The sequence below is a fragment of the Phoca vitulina genome, unplaced genomic scaffold (genome assembly GCF_004348235.1).
Source record: "Phoca vitulina isolate PV1807 unplaced genomic scaffold, GSC_HSeal_1.0 scaffold7, whole genome shotgun sequence".
In the NCBI taxonomy this organism is placed as follows: Eukaryota; Metazoa; Chordata; class Mammalia; order Carnivora; family Phocidae; genus Phoca; species Phoca vitulina.
Genome location: NW_022589710.1, coordinates 43,846,245 through 43,869,335, shown reverse-complemented (window position 1 = coordinate 43,869,335; position 23,091 = coordinate 43,846,245). Strand labels below are relative to the sequence as shown.

The following is a 23,091-nucleotide window of genomic DNA, read 5'->3' as shown; positions in this document are numbered from 1 at the left end:
TAATCTTCTTTGTTTAAAGCAACTGAGTTGGGTTTTCTGATCTCGGCAGCTGAAAGCCTAACTGATGACACTCACCTGTGGCTTTAGTGACTAAGATAAAAAGTAGACCATTATTGTGGGGTGGGGTAGGAAAGGGGGGGTGAATTTTTTTATGGGTCAGTCATTTTGTTATAATGACTATCAATCAGACTGAAAATTGTGAGCATAACATGACAGTCTTGAGAAACGTCCATACATCAAAGATAATTAGAATACGTAAGTGAAGTTGATAACTTTTTTTCTCCTTCATTGTTATATTTAATAAAAGTAAAACATGTTCATAGAGGTGGATTTACCATGAAGATACACTTCAGGCCTCTCACTTACATGGAATTCTTCAGGGAGGCCACAGCAATTCTGTATTTGTAACTTGTATTCTTTTTCTTAACCAAGTCCTCAACAAATCCTGAATCTTCCATGGTTTGGAGTTTACAAAATCATATAAGCCTAAGATTTATAAATAAAAACAGCAGTCCCTGCTCTGACCCATACCTCCTCACTCCTACCTGTGAACCTTTCAAGCCACCCCTTTTGGAACCCTGTGTCTTTCTGTTCCAATCTAACTTCTAGGTCTTCTAACACAGAGTTTTTTAGCTAATGGGTAGCACCTCCCTTCCAGGGGGTGTTTGGAAATATTTAGGATGGAGGGCTTTTTGCCTACTGCAATACCTCAAAGCCACTATTAGCATTTAGTGAGTGAGGGGCCAGATGTGCTAAAAAACCTGCAATGAGGGGAAGCCCCACACAATGAAGAACTGCCCACCCAAAATATCACAGCACTCCCACTGAGGAACTCTGTAAGTTCACCTAGCTCCTTCTAATTTCAAGGCTCTTTCCCATTGTTTCCTCTTCTGGAAAGTTCTACTTGTCAGCTGGTTGTCACCTATTATCACTTCCTCAGGGAAGCCTTCCTGACTTTGCAGAGTAAATGATATTCCTCTACTATAAACTTTCATAGCAACCATACTTCTCCTTTGTAGTGCTTATCACAACTGTATGAATTATTTATGGAATTATTTGTTGAACATTTGTGTCTATCCAAATAGGTTATAAGCTCCAAAGGGACAGGATATCTTGTTCAGTGCTACATTCCAGTGCCTAGTAAAATACCAGGCGCACAGTTAGGCGCTCAATCAGTATTTGTCAAGGGGCGCCTGGGTGGCTCAGACGGTTAAGCATCTGCTTTCGGCTCAGTTCATGGATCTCCAGGTCCTGGGATCAAGCCCCACGTTGGGCTCCCTCCTCATTGGAGAGTCTGCTTCTCCCTCTCCCTCTGCCTTCCCTCCTGCTCATGTTTTTTTTTTCTCTCTCTCTGTATCTCTCTGTCTCAAATGAATAAATAAAAATCTTAAAAATATTTGTCAAAAGAATAAAATCTTTTTCACCAGACTCATATATATATATACTCATAGACAACTCATCTTTTAATTGTCTTTAGCTTAACACAGATCAACACAATAGCCAGACTTATAGCAATTGTTTCCAATATATTTCCTTCTTCTCCACCAGGTCTCCTACTGGTTCTGCTGCCTTGCTCACTGCAGAATTTCCAGTTAAAAGTGTGCTCTTTGCTGTTACCCCAAATTCTAACTCAGCGGATTTCATGGCTCTTTAAACCTAAACTTTCCTTTTCCTGATAGACAGTAACCCAATTAAGGCCCTTTTTCTTCTCTCACCAATCTTTGCCTATTTCTCAGCTTCCTCTAAGGTTAGCTCTTTGTTTTCTTTTAAAGTTTCCTTTCTTCTTGGGGCACCTGGGTGGCTCAGTCCTTAAGTGTCTGCCTTCGGCTCGGGTCATGGTCCCAGGGTCCTGGGATCAAGCCCCACATTGGGCTCCCTGCTCAGCAGGAAGCCTGCTTCTCCCTCTCCTACTCCCCTTGCTTGTGTTCCCTCTCTCGCTGTGTCTCTCTCTGTCAAATAAATAAATAAAATCTTTTAAAAAATAAATAAAGTTTCCTTTCTTCTTGACTATTTTTAGTGTGCCATTATTCCAATTCTAACAACTCCTAACTTCTGTTCGCCTTAACATCATCTGTGTATCCACAAGAGGGTTTTCAATCTCCCAGCCTGGATCATCAGTTTTATCCTCCTCCAGAAAGTCATGTCCACCTGGAATATTTTATCTTCTTGGCATAAACATGATCGCATCTCAAGTCAAATTATATTTAAGTTACGCTGGCCATATCAGACAAGAGGCTCTCATTTTTACACGTTTGGAGAGCAAGATTATTTTTTCTTTTTTAAATCACAGCCTCAACTTGAACCTTTCCATACTGGTATTAATGGTATTTAATGGCAGAAATTCTTTACCTAGGTCTCTTGGCTGTATGGTTGGGTTTAGAGCACCTGAACTTCTTAAATATTTATCTGTATTTACTGGGTATTACCACAGCTTCCAGGAGATTCTCAAGAGTCCATGACCAAAGACAGAGGTTAAAATCACTGCTTCATAGCTCACTGTTAGCCAATATAACAGGACAATGACCCGGAAAAACCAGGAAATTACCAAATAAAAGACACCTACTTTGTGCATTATAATTGGAGTTTTTGGATACCTTCCTTTGGGCTTCTGGATCTCCTTCTGCCATATTCACCAGCCACACCATTGTTGCTATTGAGAAAGACAAAAATCCAGGTAAGAACTTGAAACACAGAAAGTACATGAATAGAGAACAGGCCATTATCTTTCTACAGAAATCACCAATCTTCTTAATGTTGCCTTAAGAATCCTTAACAATCAGAAGTAAATGCATATTTAAAACCACAAAAGACTTTCTTTGATTTTGGCAGATTAAAGAAAAAATTCTTTTTTTTTTTTTTTATAGATTTTATTTATTTATTTGACAGAGAGAGACATAGTCAGAGAGGGAACACAAGCAGGGGGGAGCGGGAGAGGGAGAGGCAGGCTCCCCACCAAGCAGGGAGCCCGATGCGGGGCTCGATCCCAGGACCCTGGGATCACGACCCGAGCCGAAGGGAGACGCTTAACTGAGCCACCTAGGCACCCCTAAAGAAAAAATTCTAAAACTGAGCGTTTACTCTAGCTTTCAAACTACAGCTGCTATTGTAAAACCATAAATTTCATCATTTCCAGTCCCTGAAAAGTATCCATAGGGAAAACTGTTCAGGCCAGCAAGACCCTACTGAAAAAACAGCTGGACTAGTTGAATATCCTAAAATAATGTGAAATCACTGATGAAAAACACTGATGAAAATTACTTATTGGAACTAAATTAGAGAACAAACCGGGACTCTCAAAAGTATCACATTATCATTATGATTCTAAGGATGCCTGACCTCTGGGATATTCAATAATGCTAAACTGTGATATACAAGGAATAAAAAAAAGTTAAAAGCAATAAACATAAAGGGGATAGTCAACTGGCCTGTTCTATGTCCCTTCCACAAAAATACATACATAATCCATATAGATCTAAATATATAACACATACATCTCTGTCACATTTTAAAGGACAACATGAATACATTAAAATGGTGCTTCTCATATATTGCAGGTGGGATGAAAAATGCAATAGCCCCTATATAGCCCCTTATTGAAGGGGAATTTGGTAACATCTAACAAAACTACATATGCCATTACTCAGCCATAAAAAAGAATGAAGTTGGGGCACCTGGGTGGCTCAGTCTGTTAAGCATCCAACTCTTGATTTCGGCTCAGGGTATGATCTCGGGGTTGTGGGATCCAGCCCCACGTTGGGTTCCGCACTCAGCGCAGTCTGCTTGTCCCTCCCTCCCACCCCACCCCCTCCCGCTGCTAGCTCATTCTCTTTCTAGCTCTAAAATAAGTAAAATCTTAAAAAAAAAAAAAAAAAAAAGAAATCTTGCCATTTGCAACATGGATGGACCTAGATGTTTATGCTATTATGCTAAAACAAATGAATAAATAAGACAAAACAGAAGCAAACTCATAAATACAGAGAAGAAACGTGGTTGCCAGAGTGGAGGGGGGATGGGCAAAATAGGTGAAGGGGATTAAGAGCTACAAACTTCCAGTTGTAAAATAAGTCATGGATGTAAAGTACAGCAAGGGAAGGAATATAGTCAATAATATTATAATAACTTTGTAAGGTAACAGATGGTAACTATGCTTACCATGGTGCACATTTCATAACGTATGTATATAACGAATCACTATGCTGTACGTGTGAAACTCCTGTAAGACTGTATGTCAACTATACTGCAATTAACAAAAAACTACCTGTGCACTAAGTCTTTGACCCAGGAATACCACTTCTGGGAATTTATACCGAAAATACACCAACAATAATACAAAAATACATATAAACAGGGAGCCTGCTTCTCCCTCTCCCTCTGCCCCCCACTCATTCTCTTTCTCGCTCTCAAATAAATTAAACTTTAAAAAATAAATAAAAAAATAAAAAACACAAAGTACAATTAAAACTCTACAAGTGGAAAAAGGTATAAAGAAAAATATAAAAGTTACCTCAGTCTTTAAATCCCACTTCTCAGGGGTAAACACTATTAGCCTTTTGTCAGTTTTTTAAATGTATCATCGGGATTGTATATACACATACATCCAAATCCAAATATAGCTCCCTTCCTCCCATAGGATATTGCATTATTGCTTAAATCTTGCTTTCTTCTGCTTTTTTAAAAGATTTTATTCATTTATTTGAGAGAGAGAGAGAGAGCACACAAGCGGAGGTGGGGAGGGGCAGAGGGAGAGGGAGAAGCAGACTCCCCAATGAGCAGGAAACCCGACACAGGGCTTGATCCCAGGACCGTGAGATCACGACCTAAGCCAAAGGCAGATGCTTAACCAACTGAGCCACCTAGTCATCCCTAAATCTTGCTTTCTGTATTTAGTATATAATCTTTAACATTAAAAAAAACAATTGGACATATACAGAGCTACCTCATTCTTTCTAATGGCTGTATAATTATCTATTGTATGAATGTACCATAATTATTTGAAAGTGTTCCCTTTGGATACTTAAGTTACTTCCACCCAGCATTCACTATCAACATTTGGCGGGACATTCTGTATGCACAAATATAAAATACATAGTCGATTTTAATTTCCAGGAATAACACATAAGAAGCTCACACCCAAATGCTGATTAAGAGGAAAATGTTGATGTTCAAAACTTCACCTGCTCTTTTCTGCCAAAAAACACAGGAAGCACACGATAATAAATTTATATTGGAAAAAGAACAAAGATCCTTGCATTCCAGGCAATGAGTTTTCTAACATTTGACCAGACTTCTCCACATACAAGCACAGTCCCCGTCTCTCCACTTCCCCCAAATGATCTCACACTGAGTTCACAAGAAAGATGAAGGTCAACTACAATGTGCTCCCAACTTTACCTCTCTCTTTCACTATGTCTCACTACCTTCTGGCTTTTCTCTCTTCCTTTTCCTTCCGTCCAAGTCTTTCCCTGTTCTCTTCTAATTCCTCTTCCTGAACTCTCAGAGCAATTTCTACCTGCTTTGTTGATAACCTTGCTCCATTAATCATTCCTTCTGGCTGGTCTCTTCAAAGGCTTTCTCCACTTGGCTCCTTCCCCTCAACCTTAGAAACACAATTACATCTTCTATCTCCTGGAAACACCTTTCCTCAGGCCTGCTGTCCCCTCAGGTCACCATTGCTCTGCCTGTGGACAGGAATCTCTATAGTAGGTGATGTTTACTGTACCTCTCCTCCCTCACCACCCATTCTCTGGCCACACCGTAACTTCCACCGCCAGCAACAGCAAAACACGGACACACTGCCCTCCCTTTGGAGCACTGCTTCTGGCCCTACCACTCTACTGAAATTGTTCTCTTAAATGTCACTGAAAATGTCCCAAGGCACCAAATTCTATATGGTTTACTTAGTCCTCATCTTTGGCTTCTTTTAGAGCATTTTTTCCAATAACCCAATAGAAAAATAGGCTAAAAAAAAAAAAAAGTCTACAAGGATATATCAAACTGGTAACAGGGGTAACTGCTTGGTAAGGTATTAAGATTAGGGATGACAGTTTTGTTTTGTTTTGTTTTGTTTTATTTAACAAAGAGAGAGACACAGCGAGAGAGGGAATACAAGCAGGGGGAGTGGGAGAGGGAGAGGGAGAAGCAAACTCCCGCTGAGCAGGGAGCCCGATGTGGGGCTCGATCCCAGGACCCTGAGATCATGACCTGAGCCAAAGGCAGATGCTTAACGACTGAGCCACCCAGGTGCTCCTAGAGATGCCAGTTATAGTGAAATTCAGCTTTATCTACAATATTTAATTTTTTCCAGCATAATACATTAATGTATTACTTGTGCCATTGAAAATTTTGAAAATATGGAGAATATTATACCCAGTCACAAAACAAGAAATATAAGTATATAGCTAAGAAAAACATGAAAAAAAGTCCAAATAATCACTAATAGTTATTCGTTAATAAGCCAAGATCAAAATAAAACAAGAGGTTATTTTTTGCCTCTTAGTTTCACACACACGTAATAATGAAGGTATAAGGAAACTGGTACCTCACACTACTAAAGGAAATATAAACTGGTATAGCCTTTTTAGGAGGCAATTTGGATCCATCAAAATTTAAAAGCATACACGCTTTGACTTAGCAATTCCATTTTTAAAATTGTACCATACAAAAAATTTCACAAAGATGGATGATCTCTACAAGCACTCTTTGTGACAGAAAAGAAATGGAAATGATCTAAAGGTCTATCAACCAGGACACCCTTCTCTGAGTATCTATATAGAGAATACTATGCAGCCACTTCCCATGCTGACATGGAAAACATGTCCTGATATTGTTAAGTGAAAAATCCTGACTATCCCAATTTCTTCTCTTCCCTTTACTGTTGTTTTCTCTTCATTTTCTCATTCTCTAAACACAGGAGTTGACAAAGTTCTCTCCTTGACATCCTCTTCTCATCCACTTTTGTTGAACCACTCATCCACTTCCGAAGTCTCAACCACCCTGCTACGCTTTCAATTCCGCACCTCTAATCAACCATTCCCCAAGCACTAGTACTTCACTTTTAAACTTATGCTGGGAATTTCTACCTGGTTCACAGGTCCCACCAACTAAGTAAGCTATGGGCTACAGACAAACTAAACGTTCCTCAAACAAGAAAAACACCTCTTCTTCATCACCTTTCCTTCAGGCTTAAAACTTGTCTCATCAGTTACTAAGAACTACTGATTCTACCTCTAAAACCTCTCGTCAATCAGTCCTCTTCCTGGATCTGCCATTAACAATACCACAGTTAAGACCCTCATTATTTCCCACCTAGATTGTGACCGTGTCTGCTTCGTTATCAGCCATCACCTCGGTTCTCACCACCCACAATTCAGCTTGCACAATGCTGCAAGTCTATGGGGCCACAGCTCTGGTCACATTACTCTTGTGCTCAGGAACCTTTGATTTCCCAGTGATCACTGAATAGCATACAGATATCTAAACCAGCCACTCAAAGCTATCCCTGATCTTGCCCTAATCTGCCTTTCCAAACTCTTCCCCCTAGAACTCTCTCCCATTTTTACTCCATGTTCTAGTCAATCTAAACACCTGAAATTTGATAAAGATACTCCACACTTACGTCTCAAAGCCATTCTTTGACAAGCCCACTTATGGAATCAACGCTCCCATCTGTGTTTGCTGAAATCCCACCATCCTTAAAAGGTTCAATCCAAATGCTATCTCAGCCACAAAGCCTTCCTTGATTCCCCAGCCAGGTTTCCCTTCTTCTGAACTCTCTTTACACTTCAATTGTGCCTCCTCTGAATCTGGTAACAATGCTGGATGTTGCTTATTTATACATTTGTCTTATCTCACCTCTAAACTATAAGCAAAGGAGCTCTGAGTAAGGCAAAGTATCTTAAACATCTTTATGTCTCCCACAGTGTTCTGTGGCAGCAGGTCAATGCCCAAATGCACATGTACTGAATGATTAGGAAGAATGGGATCCCAAAATAATAAAAAAGGGGCACATTGTGAAGGAACAGTACAATTTTTTCAGTAAGCTAGGGCAAGATTCCTCTGTAATAAGTGCTCGATTAACTCTTGGGCACCTGGGTGGCTCAGTCGGTTAAGCGTCTGCCTTCGGCTCAGGTCATGACCCCAGGGTCCTGGGTTCGAGCCCCGCATCAGGCTCCCTGCTCAGCGGGAAGCCTGCTTCTCCCTCTCCTGCTCCCCCTACTTGTGTTCTCTCTTTCTCGGAAATAAATAAAAATCTTAAAAAAAAAAAAGTGCTCGATAACTCTAGTAAGATTTTATTTTTTTAAAAGATTTTATTTATTTATTTGTCAGAGAGAGTGAGCACGTGCACAAGCAGGGGGCGCGGCAGGCAGAGGGAGAAGCCTGCTGAGCAAGGAGCCCGATGTGGGGCTCCATCCCAGGACTCTGGGATCATGACCTGAGCTGAAGGCAGATGCTCAACCGACTGAGACACCCAGGCATCCCAGACTAACAAGATTTTAAATGAGAGTAATGGCTCCCCACCTCTAAATATTTCTTCTATTTCTACACCTACTGAAAACTCTCTTGAACCAGTGTCAGGTGGAAGACAACAGTTTGCAAGGAAACAGGAATGTGTAGAAGTTGTCTTAATGTTATGCATTTAAGATGAGAAAAAGTATCATAATAATGACCATAATTACATGTGTTTGAGTTCCTATAAATTCTAAGCTGAGTACGAATTTAACATCATTCCAAAATACTTACAGGAGTAAATAAGAGCTGGAAAGAGAGTTTCGTTTCTCTCCTGAGCTGTTTCAACCAGCATACGAAGTGGGCCTTTTGGACACAAAACAGCCACTAAATCTAGAAAGAGGAAAAAAAAAATCTGGAAAAATGTATTGGCTAAACTTACAAATGGGTGTGTTAGGGAGGAATTAACCAAGGGAAAAGGGTTAATGTCCTGTTTACGCAGGAATACTGAATGAATATGAAATAAACAGCAGGTAAACAGGTGGGGGAAAAACAACCTAAACAAAATACACAAAACCACACAGATAATCAGTGTAAATTTCACTTTGGATTTGCCTATTTGGTTAGTTTACAGTGTATCATCACAGAGTTCCAGGAATAAGTCTTCCCGGGCTGAAGAAAAGAGGCAGAGATAATGACAAGAAAGAACTATTCTAGAGCTGTTGTCAATTTCCAATAAGCAGAAACAAAGACAAGCCATTTCTGAACAAATCATATCTACGAGCCACAGACAGAAGCTTTACAACGAGAGGAATTTAATAGAGGGGATGACTGAATTTTTCAAAATATGAAGAGCAGTGTAACAGAAACTCATTCCCTTTCCTTTTTAAAAATAGTGTATGTACTACTTAGGGATACTTGAATTAAAGGATAGTAAATTTAAACAAAACAAAATAAATCTTTGCATGAAAACCTTTTAGTATTTCTTTTGTACTTCTGTCAAAAGCACTTCACACTGTCAGGTCTTAGAATGCATGTGGTGCTGAAAAGTGGGTTATTTTTTCACAAAAACAGCAACTCAGAACAGAAGCAATTTGCCTAAACTATTCTTGATTCTACCACCATCTCTTTCCATCAACTGCAATTTTTCTGACATTTTCTGTGCCATAAAAATTCAGATTATAGAAGTACAGAAAATTTCAAACATTTAAAAATATTAAAACAGGTGTAGCTAAATTTGTGAAGGAAGACTTCACAGCTTGTGTAGACATCACCATCATTCAGATGCATTTAAGTAAAAAGAACCCTCACGCCTGCAAGTGGTCATGTCTCCTTGAATACTGCATTGACTACCACTAATATAATAAAACACACACAAAGAATTCTCTGCTCTCACTGCTTCCACTTTGATTTGTTTTGGATGAGAAAAGGGAGATTTGCTGCACTCTGAAATAAGGAGATTTTCAACCTGTTTGAAGCTGCATGTCCTGTAACTATCTTGGTTTTATGACATGCTGCCCCTAATAGATGTGCTAAATGTTAAACTCCCTTATTTTTAGACAATTAAAGTGAATTTTGTTTAAAAAATTTTAGAACCTGTGGGACAAATTAAAAAATCTTCTGACGTTGTAAAAAGGGACTTGAGAAACACTACTCTAAGTAGTGGATACAAAAGTCTCTTAAAGGAACTCAAAGGTCTGGAGAAATAATCATTTGTATCATATGGAAGAAAGAGTGTTGATGGGAGAAATAGTGTAATGTAGTAGAAAGAATACTGGACTTGGGATTCAGATTCTAGACCAAACAGTGTTAAGCTTGGGCAAATACTTCACCTCTCTAAACTTCAGGTCTATTAGGTGCAGTAAAACAGGAATTACTGCCTTGATTACTTTACAGGATTATATATTTTAAAAAATAACAGCTAACGTTTATTGATACTGTTCTAAGTGTGTTATATGTATTTTTTCATTTAATCTTCATAATAACTAAGACTTAAGGGTTGATTACTGTGCTAGTCACACAGCCAATAAGTGATAGGAGAGGAGCCTGGATTTGAACCAGATATGGCTGCCTCCAGAACTGGCACTCTGTTGTTTTTGAACATATAAAAATAGAACCAGACTCTTTTAAAATTCACCTCTGATGTCTGACTGATGATAGAAATATGCCATGTTCCATTTAATTAAATTTTAACTTGCTTGAGTATGCCACAATGGTGCTCTGTGAGGTCTGTAGCCCCAGGCTGGTAGGGACGGTGAAAGTCCCACTGAAACTCTTGTTCAAGAGCCCAGCATTGTATACCTTTACAGGTGAGATCGGCACTATTAACAATGTCTGGAAGTCCACAATGGATAAAGTGAGGCCTGTACTGTGGCTTTAATATGTACAGAGACATGTGTAACCTTGATACATATTTTGAGTATCTGTGAGGCCAGAGATTCTTGTAGTCATTTTCCTCAAAGAGGAAAACCTTGGATAAGTAATTGCTGTTGCTATCATTGGTGGAGCCAGATGACTAAACCATGGCAATGGCCCAAGAGTCTGTAAAAATGCACAGATGGAGCCAACTGTTGACTAGGATAAGGTGACTGGCTACAGTTCATCTAATTTTGCTGACCCCTGGATCCCACTCTTCGATCAAGGATGTCTGGATTAGGTAATGAAAAGAAGGGGCTCTTCAGTAAGCTTCATCACATATAATTTTGATGCTGTTCATAAGGTGTACAAACTCCCACTGCTGTTCACTGGCTCCCCAGGTAGCCACAGGTCCAAGAGCGGGGTGAGCTCCTCTAGCACCTTGTCAACAAGCAAGGGACTGAGGACAGAAGAGGCCACCTCTCTTGTAGGTGTGATACTCCAGAAGGCCCAGACTTAGCTGTATCCTGTAGGTAACATTAGCAAGGAGTAGCTGGCCTGAGCTTGTAGAACGCTGTCTCCATAACCCACAGAAGGATGTGGAGCTTCACGGGTTCGGGGCCTGTGAGAACCTGTTTCCAGGAGAGCTCAGTATGCACTCTCCAACTGCCTCTCTAAGTGTACAGCATGGGACTGAGGAGGGCAGTTTCTCAAACCAGAATCCATGGGCAACTTCTGATCATCATGGGTGGTCCAGAGATTTCAGGTGTGAGAGGAGGTTGCTATAGCTTCTACAGTGAATGATTCTCTGGAGGGGACTTTAAGAGAAGTGACTGTTCTCTTACAATCTGGACAGATTCTAGAGCCCTTTATCGTAGGGGGCCCCAATTCAAGATGGGCCAATTTGTAACAGTATGAACAGGCTTAAGTAAAATTTGTAAATGAGGAATATGCTGCCTCCAGATCCCAAAAAGCCCTAAAATATACTGGGCTTGTTTTAACATTGTGGGTGTAGGGAGGCTCTGTTGCTATTTCTTGACAGTGTCAGAGATATAGAAGCCTTACTAAATAATTTTCAGGAATTCAACTGGGGTGGCAAAGCCTTGTACTATGTACAGGCAAATGCCCACCCCTTTTTTTGAGCTCCTGTGTGACTATTTGTATGTCTTCAATGAATACGTCAAATGAATCTCTTCAGAGGATAATATCATCGATGTGATGTTCTATCTGTGCTCCTGGAGAAAGCTGGATGTGGTTAAGATCTAGTGAACAAAAATTGTATGCAAAAGTAGGGCTGTGGAAGAATTCCACCAGCAGCCAGGTAACGATACAGTGTGTCCCTCTGAAGGTGAAGGCAAACTGCAGCTGTTGAAAAAGGCACTGAACAGAAGAACATATTAGTAAAACCTCTGACTGCAAAGTATTTACCAGTTGCTGATTGGGTGGGGGCCAGAGTATACACGGGGACTCTGCAAACCATCAAGTGCTGTATCACCTAAGGTCTTTATGAAAGACACAGAGAGTACATGACTATAGTTCTAGGACTACTTGCTCAAATATGAGAACAGAACCAACTTAATTCTATTTCCATGGACTTTTTCCTCATCAAGTGGGGATGATGAGGATTCCTACTACAGGTCACCTGACATTTTAATAAGCATTTGAATAGGGATAAAATTATTATATAGAGACCACATACTGACCTCTGAAAGTGGCTCTCTTTCTGGCTTTCATGCAGGGTGACAGCCGGAGAGCACACACCTATACAGCTGCTTTTGTCATTCATGGCAAGGATACACTGTGACTGTTTGGAACCCATGTGACACTCGTTGTTAATGAATTTGAATCTCACACTGCCCAAGTAAGTTTTATTTTTAAAAGAATAATTCTACCCAAGTTGCCTTATAAAAGGTAGGTGTCCTAATTTTGATTTAAAAACTAATTGAGCATTTTATGTGTGTGAAGCACTCTGCTAGTGCTTTTCAACATAGGTTCTGAACTCTTACAACTCTGAGAAGTACCGTGCCCATTTTCCAAATGAGGAAACTGAAGCTCAAAGAGTCAGGCTTTTTCTTAGCGTCACAAAGACTGTTGGTGGTGGAGACAGGATTTAAATCTAAGTCTTCTGAACAGAAGTCTATGCATCCTTCCACTAATCCATCACTGGCTTAAACTGGGGGACAGTAAGACATTTTTAAAGAACTGAACCTCAAAAAAATGGAAATCTTTATATGAAAAAGACACTACAGCTAATTAATTATTTATTGAAGAGCTATGAGGTGTAACTGTTATTGCTTTCCTAAGTCAAGATAACTGGAAAAGGAAGGGAAACACACCAGTGAGGTACTTCTGTGATGAACAAAATGTCAGTCTTGAGTTTTACCATATACTGAAATCACAGCCAAGATGAGCCACGCTGTCCATTCTGGAAGGTACTTGATAAATACCAGGGCCATGAGGGCACTGATCATAATGAGATATGCCTGCTGGAGTCGCAGAGGCCCTTTCCAGTGAATGGCAATCATTCCCACCACACCAAAATTCCAGATCAGGAGTGCAACAGTAATGTAGTCCATGGCAACATTGTAGGTTTTAAACACTTCCCTGAAAAAAATTAAACAGAGATCTAAAATTATTTATGTACAGTAATTTTCATCAAAACATTGTTTAGAAATATGGTTCCCTCAAATTAGATATTCATATCCTACCTTCATATTTTTCCCATATCTTATATCAAACTGTGCTATTTAACAGTTTTCTTTAAATTCACTTTTTCTCTCAAGTTGAGCTTACTTTAACAGAAAACTCTGTATCATTCATATAACTGGGAAACCAGTATCATAGGTCATAGCTGTAAAAGTAAATACAAAAACTAAAAAAAGGCCACATATCACTTAAAATGCCACAATGGATGGAGCGCCTGGGTGGCTCAATCGGTTAAGCCTCTACCTTTGGCTCAGGTCATGATTCCGGTCCTGGGATCAAGTCCCATGTCCAGCTCCCTGCTTGGCAGGAAGTCTACTTCTGCCTCTGTCCCTCCCCACCCCCTCACGTGTACAGGCTCTCTCTCAGATGAATAAATAAAATCTTAAAAAAAAAAAAAAAGCCACAATGGAAAGAAACCCTAGTTTAAAATATCTGAAATTAGAAAAATTAAACATCCACAATAAATTTTATAGCTAGGACATATGATGTTATTTTCATAAAATGAAATTTAGTGCAGCCATGAAAAAAAATTTATTTTATAATACTAACTAGTCTTAAACATACCAAGTACAAACTACATATGGAAACAATCATAATTTAAGAGTATTTCATCAACAAAGTACATGGCTTTAAGTGACAGTTATATAGCTCAAACAGAGTTAATTTCTGAAAAACAGAACAAATATTTTACCACTTACCCCAAGTAAATGAATGAGAAAAAGAACAGCAACAACAGAGATGAAATAATAAGCCAGGCATGAATGACCTAGAAAAGAAAGCATTTCAATATAATTAACAGATCCCATACCCTAAAGAAAGGCAAATTTCTTACTTCAAAAATAATATATTATTTCTGTATATGTTATTCTTTTCAAATGGCAGAACTCAAACTGACTTCAGGATCAGTGCATACTTATATTGGAACCTTTTTGGTACTGAACTACTCAGAATAGAAAATAGAAAATTCAGCAAGACATATATAGACCTTTGTTCCTTTAGAAATATGTGAAATTTTTAAAATAATGCATTCTAAAATAAATTCTCAACAGAGCCAACAGTCAACATTTAAACTTTAAAGAAGCAAAATTTTCAATGGAAAAATTTTGTGGTATTTCTGAAATAAACAGAAATAAACTGAATAAAATAAAATTCAATGAAACTGAAAATAAGATAGTCCATTAAGTGACTTATGTATATATACAAGTGTATTTTAAAATAGGCCTTAAGTTACATAGCCGTTTGATAAAATAATATTCAGAATCTAAAGTTTCAGTAAGCATTATAATGCTTTCTGTTTATTTTACATGGTTCATTAATAAGTAGTAATACTACAAATTCTTTGGAACACTTATAAGTCAGTCCATCCTTATTATGCAGAATTCATACAACACTATGTAAATATTACTATTACTCGTATAGCTTATGAATATGAGAGAATCAGATTTGACTTTTGTAATCTGTTACACAAGATGAACATTTTAAATGGTAATTTTACGTAATGGGTGTATTTGGGAAAATACTATACAACTCAGGGAGCCTGGGGTTTTTAAGAACAGAATGGAGAAGCACAAAAATTTGTCAAGTAATTTCCAAAACTGAAATTATTTTGAGGTGGATACACCCATTATATGCTTCAATCTTTCAATGAAGTTTACTATTCCAAATATCATCTTTTTTTTAAGATTTTATTTATTTATTTGAGAGAGAGAGAGACTATAAGCAGGGGGAGTGGCAGAGGGAGAGAGAGAAGCAAACTTCCCACTGAGCGGGGAGCCCAATGCAGGGCTCGATCCCAGGACCCCAGGATCATGACCTGAACCAAAGGTAGACGCTTAACTGACTGAGCCACCCAGGCACCCCCCAAACATCATCTCTTAACTGGAATACTATTTTGTCTTCATTAAAAAAAAAAATCTCCCACACCCACCTCCCAGATCCAGTTGTTCCAATAATCAGGCTCTAAGCTATCAAAATCTAGTTGTGATTAAAATATATGTTAATCTTCTCTTGTTTTGTTCTGATCACCCAAGGTGATCTGTAATTATTAATTCCTTTGAAAGAAAAGATTTCTTAAAAATTCTTGCTGCCTCTTTTTCTTTAAAACAACTTCATAAGATGGTACAATTTGGGAAAAGGTTAAAAGAATGCCTTTACATGGAAGTTGGTACTTTTTGGACATTCGAATATTCTAAATTGACTATATGAATACAACAAACTTAATTTCTGGTGTTCTTCCACAAAAATAAATAATAATTTATTATAAAAATGTTCAAGGGGCACCTGGGTGGCTCAGTTGGTTAAACGTCTGCCTTTGGCTCAGGTCATGATCTCAGGGTTCTGGGATCGAGTTCTGCGCCTCCCTCTTCCTCTGCCCCTCCTCCCCACTCGTGCTCTCTCGTTCTCTCAAATAAAAAAATAAAATCTTTAAACAAAAATTTTTTTCAAACACACAGCAAAGTTTAAAGAATTTTACAGCTACCATTCACATTTTGCTGTACTTGCTTTGTAGCATTTCTATACATCTCTCCATCCTTTTTATTTTTAATATATATCAAAGTAAATTAAAGACACCTGTACATTCCCCTCTCAAAATATTCAACTTTAGCCAAATATTCTAAAGGGAGCCCTTACTCTATTTTATCTGCAGAAAATCCAATAAAGCTTAAGCAGAAAGGAACCTCCCCGCGGGCATCCCACCCCATCATGCTCATAAGACTCAGCTTCAGAGATAATCCAAGTTACAAAACTAAAAAGTATATAAAATATTACAAAACAGAAAAGCTTTACAAAGTGGAAGATGTACACTGGTACTCCGTATTAAGCTCCGACTTAAAAGGCCAGAGTAAGGGGCGCCTGGGTGGCTCAGTTGTTAAGCGTCTGTCTTCGGCTCAGGTCATGATCCCAGGGTCCTGGGATGGAGCCCGATGCAAGCCCTCCATCGGGAAGCCTGCTTCTCCCTCTCCCACTCCCCCTGCTTGTGTTCCCTCTCTTGCTATCTCTCTCTCAGTCAAAAAAATAAATAAAAATCTTAAAAAAAAAAAAAAAAAGCCAGAGTAAATACTGAATACTAGAAATTCTCATCTTTCTTGAGAAATGCTCTTTACCTTGTTTTTCTCAGCGAGGGAACATGGGGATGGTGTTTATTTTAAGAAAGCACTGTTCTGAATACAAAAATAACATGTATGTGTAACACTGAGAAGATATAGAAACACTAAAGGAAGAAAACCATTCCCACTGACCAGGGACAACCAAAGTTATTATTAACATGTTTTTTCAGGCATGTTTTCTGTCTGCATGTATAAAGGCCTTTTAACAACATTATAATCAAGTAATATAGTTTAGCATTCTGCTTTTTAAAACATTTTTTTATTACAGACACATTCTCATGCCACCAAATTTTGAAAATATGATTTTTAAATGAGTAAATTATAATATTCTACATATATGGATGAACCCACAATTTCACCTTTTCTTATTTATTTAGCCTTTTTTTCCTTATTTATTTAACCTTTTCTTATTCCATATTTCTTATGGAACTTATGGTTTTCCACTTTATTCCAATTATAATTTATGCTAGGATAAAAGTCCTAGCATGCAAATATTTTTCTGCATTCATGAAAGCAAAATTATGGAATCAAAGTGTACAGACTTTTTCTAATTACTGACTATTGATATATATTGGCTAGTGACTTCACAGAAAAAAGACTGTATTAATCTTCACCAAGTCAATAGGTGAAATACGTTAATTTGTTATTTTAATATGTTTCTGTTTCTACCACTGAGGAAACATATATATACATATCTCTGTCTCTGCCTCTCTCCTGGCCATCTATATTTCCTTTGTAATTCCTCTGGCTTGGGTTTTTAAAAATTTATTAGGCTGTTCATAATTTTCTTTTTTTTTTTTTAAGATTTTATTTTTTTAAAGTAATCTCTACACCCAACGCGGGGCTCAAACTTACAACCCTGAGATCAAGAGCTGCATGCTCTAATGTTCTATAACATTCATGTTCATAATTTTCTGAATGATTTGTAAGTGCTCTTCATATTGTAAAGATATTAAATGCCCTCTGTCTGTAATAATGGTTTCTGGTCACTGATGTTATGATTTTCTGAATTATTACCTGAATTCAAAGCCTCTTCTGATGATGACTAAATAGCACTTCCCTTTTTCTAGAACATCAGATGGTAAAACAGGCTTTTTTCTCATCTTGCAAAAATCCCTAGTTCAGCTTTCCTGTGCTAAAGGCTCTGAAAGAAAAGAGCCCTGCTTCAGTACAGAACCCTGCAAGCATCTCCTCTAAACCTTGAACTGTCCAGGCCAGAAATCACATGGCTTTAGTAAGTTATACAGTTTCATTTCTAACCATGATATGTAATAATTAACTGCCTTTTCAGTTTCTACCTTCTTCAAGTTTGTTTGGTCTTTTAGCTTCTTGTGCTTCTCACAGACATTGCACAACCAACCACTGACATAACAAATCCTCCAGGTTTATTTCCAAACAGGTCCTGGCAAGTTTCTGAATATCTGACTCAAAAGCTCCTTTTAGTTTAGACTAGGAATCAAAGCAAACAACTTGTTCCTATAGAACTGGCTGTGCCTGCTAAGACTTGAACTTAACATTAAAAAACAAAACAACACGAATGAACAAATAAATGTGGAAATGTGGCTGAAAATAAACCCTTTTTAGACTGTCTAAAATGAGATGTAACTAAAAGATGCACAAAACTGGCCAAAATATATCAAGACAGGTTTGAGGTGCCATGGAGTGAAAGCACATCTACCCTGTCTCCCCTGCCGAATGCAACCGTAAAAGCTGGATAGAATGCATGCAGCCGCTAGGTGAGGACTCTGACAAGTGGACAGAGTCAGATGGGCTGCGGAATTAGAAGTGAGATTATTACGTTTTCTCCTCCAGTACTACCCTCCTCCATCAGAACTCAATGCAACCCCGAACGGGCATTAGCAAGATAGCGAGAGCTCTAGGAAAAGCCTAGTTCTGGATAAGCAACAGGAAAGAGGTCTCCTAACACCAAAAGAGAATGCAAAAATCTCAGTTTTTGGCTTTTTCCTTTCACCATTCTCTCACACCCAGCTATCAAACAATCCTGTGGGGGTGGTATTAAGGGTAGCAGGAGCCTAAAATTCAGACGGAGGGGAGGAGCTCTAGTTCCCAGAAAGTGGGGCAGATGGCACTTCCTTTATTTCTCTCTCTGTCCTACCACTTCTTGTCCCTGTCGTTTGTAAAATAAATCAGGTTTCTGGCTGGAGGAATGGAACAGGGACATCCAAAAGAACCAAAAAGTACCAGGGAGATCACAGAAAGGAAGCTCAAGAAAGCAAGCTTTTAAAACTGGTATGAACTTATGGGCCCATCCTGAAGGTGTGCAGGTGCGGATATGACCCTAAACAGGATACAGACTCCCCATAAAATGTGAAGAACGAAAGTAGCATATAATCCAGATAAGAGTCACAAAGTGAGGGGCGCCTGGGTGGCTCAGTTGGTTAAGCGTCTGCCTTTGGTTCAGGTCATAATCCCAGGGTCCTGGGATCGAGCCCCACATCGGGCTCCCTGCCCAGTGGGTAGTCCGCTTCTCTGCCCCTTTCTCCCCTTGTACACACACTCTCTCTCAAATAAATAAATATTAAAAAGAAAAGAGTCACAAAGGGAGTCCAATAAAGCAGAGAAACTAGCATGTAAACATGTATATACAGGAAAGGTAACTGTCATGAGGATATTTAAACAGGGGGAGGAGAATACTTTGCAGCACGGGTTTATATCATTTGCTCTTTGGTTTTCTGAGTATTGATGACTACCTCCCATCATCATAGACCCCTTTGTCTTCAATCTTTTCCACTTGCTAATGTCAGACTGCAGATGCTCATCACTTGAGTTAACACTTCCACCCACTCCAATGTTCAACAAGCAAGGTTAAATTGTGCATAATTTTAAAGTTCGTGAACACTGGAATGGTATTTTATCTTACGAGTAATTAACCAAATACAAATTAAGGCATTTTGTTTCGCCTATAAAAATTAGCACACGGGGGGCGCCTGGGTGGCTCAGTCGTTAAGCGTCTGCCTTCGGCTCAGGTCATGATCCCAGGGTCCTGGGATCGAGCCCCACATCGGGCTCCCTGCTCAGCGGGAAGCCTGCTTCTCCCTCTCCCACTCCCCCTGCTTGTGTTCCCTCTCTCGCTGTCTCTCTCTGTCAAATAAATAAATAAAATCTTTAAAAAAAAAAAAATTAGCACAGAATTTTAAAAATTTAGGGCTGGTAAAGGTAAGGTCAGACAGTCTCATTCACAACAAGTGTTAAGTACAAACTGATACTACCATTTTGAAAAAAGGAATTTTGCACACCATGATAATTAAAAATATGTAGATGGGGCACCTGGGTGGCTCAGTCAGTTAAGCGCCTGCCTTTGGCTCAGGTCATGATCCCAGGGTCCTGGGATTAAGCCCCATGGCAGGGTCCCTGCTTAGCGGGGAGTCTGGCTTTTCCCTCTCCCTCTGCCCCTCCCCACCATTCGTGCTCTCTCTCGCTCTCTTGCACTCTCTCTCAAATAAATAAAATAAAATTGAAAAAAATGTAGATAATTTGCCCCATAAATTCTGTGTCGAGGGTTTTACCCTAAGGAAATAATCTGAAAAATTGAAAAAGTTCCATAAAGGTATTGCATATAAAAAGCAATGAGCTTTTTAGAATAGTAAAAAAATGGAAATGACTTAAATGTCCAACATCAGGGAAATCAGGGTAAGTAAATTATAATACACTCTTGAGTCAAATGTTACATAGCCTTTAGACATATTTTCTGAGAATTTAAATATGGAAAAATGCTTATGCCAAAGTAGAAGTTAAGAAAGGACACATTTATTATACATTTTATTTTAACCATGTGAAACATATAGAGAAATAAATACTAGAAGGAAACAGAGTAGACTTCAACATTTGGAAAGTTATCATTTATTTATTTTATTTGAAAAAGACCCTAAAGTCTCATGACTTGTAATAATTTGTGATTCCTCTGAGGCATGCATATGAAGTATGTGCCAGGTGGCTAAAATTCAAGAGTGAATCCCTTAGCTAGAGGGTGAGCTAAGGGAGCAGAGGCTGGGAGGGTTGGGCCTGTGTCTTTCCTACACAATCTCCCCTGCCCTTATTTCCCAAGGAAAGAACTAGTGCTACTGCAGGAGAGACAGTGAGGGAATGGATGGCTCCCAATGTAGAAATGGGAATATAACCAGTCACCAATGAATTTAACATCAGTGTCTGCAGAAGGCTCTAGTGGTCTGCACTCAGGAAAATCTGAATTTTTTAAGTTATATTACTTTATAGGGATAATTATATCCTATAGTACTATTTGTGAATGAGGGAATTCACAAAGGTCTTAGGATATAACCTGCAATGTCCTAAGTATACTGCAAATCAAAAAGTTAAAACCATTTAGAATGTGATATGATATGACAATATTTGTTTTTCATTTATGTCTTTTTGTGTTTTTTTAAATGTTCTACAATAAGGGGGAAAAAGCTAAAAATTAAATCAGTTCTAGAATATATAGCCCTTTTCTCTACTAGACCAAGTAAGGCATGTCACAGGAAAACCCAATCACAAAAAGAACATGGTGGAAAGCAAAGCTCCATGTTTCATGCTCACCTTATAGCACCTGTATTTATACAGAACCACCAGGAGAATAGTCATGACAACAATGACGCTGATCATGATAGCAGCATTCAGAATTGAGTGCAGGGCTCTCTGCCCCACAGTCTCTGTATCTTCCGTGAATGGGGTATAGATTCTATAATAAAATACAAAAACCCAAAGTAAGTGTTAATGGATATCTCAAACCACAACCCTCTCCAACACCAGTTTTGTTTCTTTGATTCAACTGATAATGACCTTTTTCCATCTCAGCAATCTAGCCAAGAATTTTAGCTAAGAAAATTAGCTATACTCTAAAATAAGTGCTTCAAAATAAAAGGAGAGATCTAAAATATGGAGAGGTGGACTTTTGTGAGCCAGACACTAGCTCCATCTAGTGGATGCTTTATAGTGAAATAATTACTCAAGAAATGTTCTTTCTTCACAGCTTATTAGTGATTTGTTTAAAGAACTGGATTCTACCACATAAACTACCTAAGCTACAAGTACTTGTCAAAAGAAGGTGGCTTATATAATAATGGCTTACAATTACTTTTTTTTCACCTACAGGGTGACTACAACTGGAGTTGTTTTGATACAACGTCACATACCCATCTTCCCCTTGGTTTCTCATTCACATAAACACATTTATTCCAGGTTCCAGCGTTCCCAGCTACAAGACCTTATTTCTGACTCCCTGACAGTTAGGTGTGGCCATGAGACAAAGTATGGCCAATGAGTTATAAGCGGATATGTTGTGTGGAACTTCTAAGAAAGGCTTAATGTTAATTCTGCTGAGAGATGGGTCTTAGGTCCTTTTCTCCCCTGCTACTTCCTGCTTCCTGTTGTCTGAATTGAAGCCTGGGGCTCCAGTACCAATAAGGAACCTTGAATAACCTAAAGGATAGAAGCCAAAGAAAAAGGAAAGAAGGAGCCTGAGTCCTTGAGGAAATGTGAAGCTATACTACCAATCTGGACTGACCACCCTGTCCCACTCACTCTCTGGGAGAGAGATAAAATATGTATACCGTTTAAACCAGTTGTTTTGATTTCCTACAACAGGCTCAGAAAACTTTCTGTTAAGGACTAAAGAGTACAAATTTTAAGTTTTCTGGGTCATATTGTCTCTGTTGCAACCACTGAACCCTGCCACTGTAGTATGAAGGCAGCACAGACAATATACAAATGAATGAACGTGATTACGTTCCAGTAAAACTTTATTTACAAAAATAGGTGGTGGCAGGCAGATCTGCCCTGTGGACTATGGCTTGCTAACCCTGTTGTATAATATATAGCCAAAACTAACTCTAAGCTATACAGATAATATTCCCCAGTCTCTCTTGACTGCTGTCTCCAACCCCCACCCTTTATTCTTGCCTTAGCCTTTCTCCCAAAAGATTAAAAGCTTGGCTTTTAGAATGCCACACAGTTTGCTAATTCAAATTCCAAAATTCATTTAAAACTTTGAGCCCTATAGGGGCCCTACAGAGTCCCAAAGACAAAACTAGGTGAATCTGAATCAAAGCATTTTTCTTGAAGGCATAGGTCTCATACCAAAAGCACTAGAGAATCTACACAACAATCCTCCCACGAGCCTAGAGAATGCCAGCTTGCAATAATTCTTCATCTTTTCATTTAGCAACTTTTTTTTGTTGAGCATTTATTACATAACTAGCTGTATAGAAACAATGTGCCCTCATAGGCCTTACAGTATAGAAGGAAACCAGGCTTTAAATAATGTAAATAAATAATATATTTGCATATTGTGAAAAAGAACACGTTGCTATGAGAAAGAATATCGGGAAGGACCTAATTCTGTTACAAGGATCTGGGAAATTACCTTTGAGGACTTAACATTTAAGCAAAGATGAGAAGGACAACAGAATCCATCCATCAAATCTAGAAAAGGAAAGAATGTTCCAGCAGAAGAACAATGGGA

The 23,091-nt window shown here is 38.7% G+C and overlaps 1 protein-coding gene across 3 annotated transcripts in view; it reads right to left on the bottom strand.

Moving 5' to 3' along the window:
- Window positions 1–23,091, bottom strand: part of PSEN1 (presenilin 1) — a 74,966-nt gene that overhangs the window by 15,186 nt on the left and 36,689 nt on the right. For all 3 annotated transcript variants that reach the window (XM_032405511.1, XM_032405508.1, XM_032405510.1), the window contains 5 exons: window positions 21,168–21,309; window positions 14,205–14,272; window positions 13,184–13,404; window positions 8,740–8,838; window positions 2,564–2,650 (listed from right to left, as the gene is read on the bottom strand). In XM_032405511.1, coding sequence (XP_032261402.1) covers window positions 2,564–2,650; window positions 8,740–8,838; window positions 13,184–13,404; window positions 14,205–14,272; window positions 21,168–21,309 — 617 coding nt within the window. The remainder of the gene's footprint in view (window positions 1–2,563; window positions 2,651–8,739; window positions 8,839–13,183; window positions 13,405–14,204; window positions 14,273–21,167; window positions 21,310–23,091) is intronic.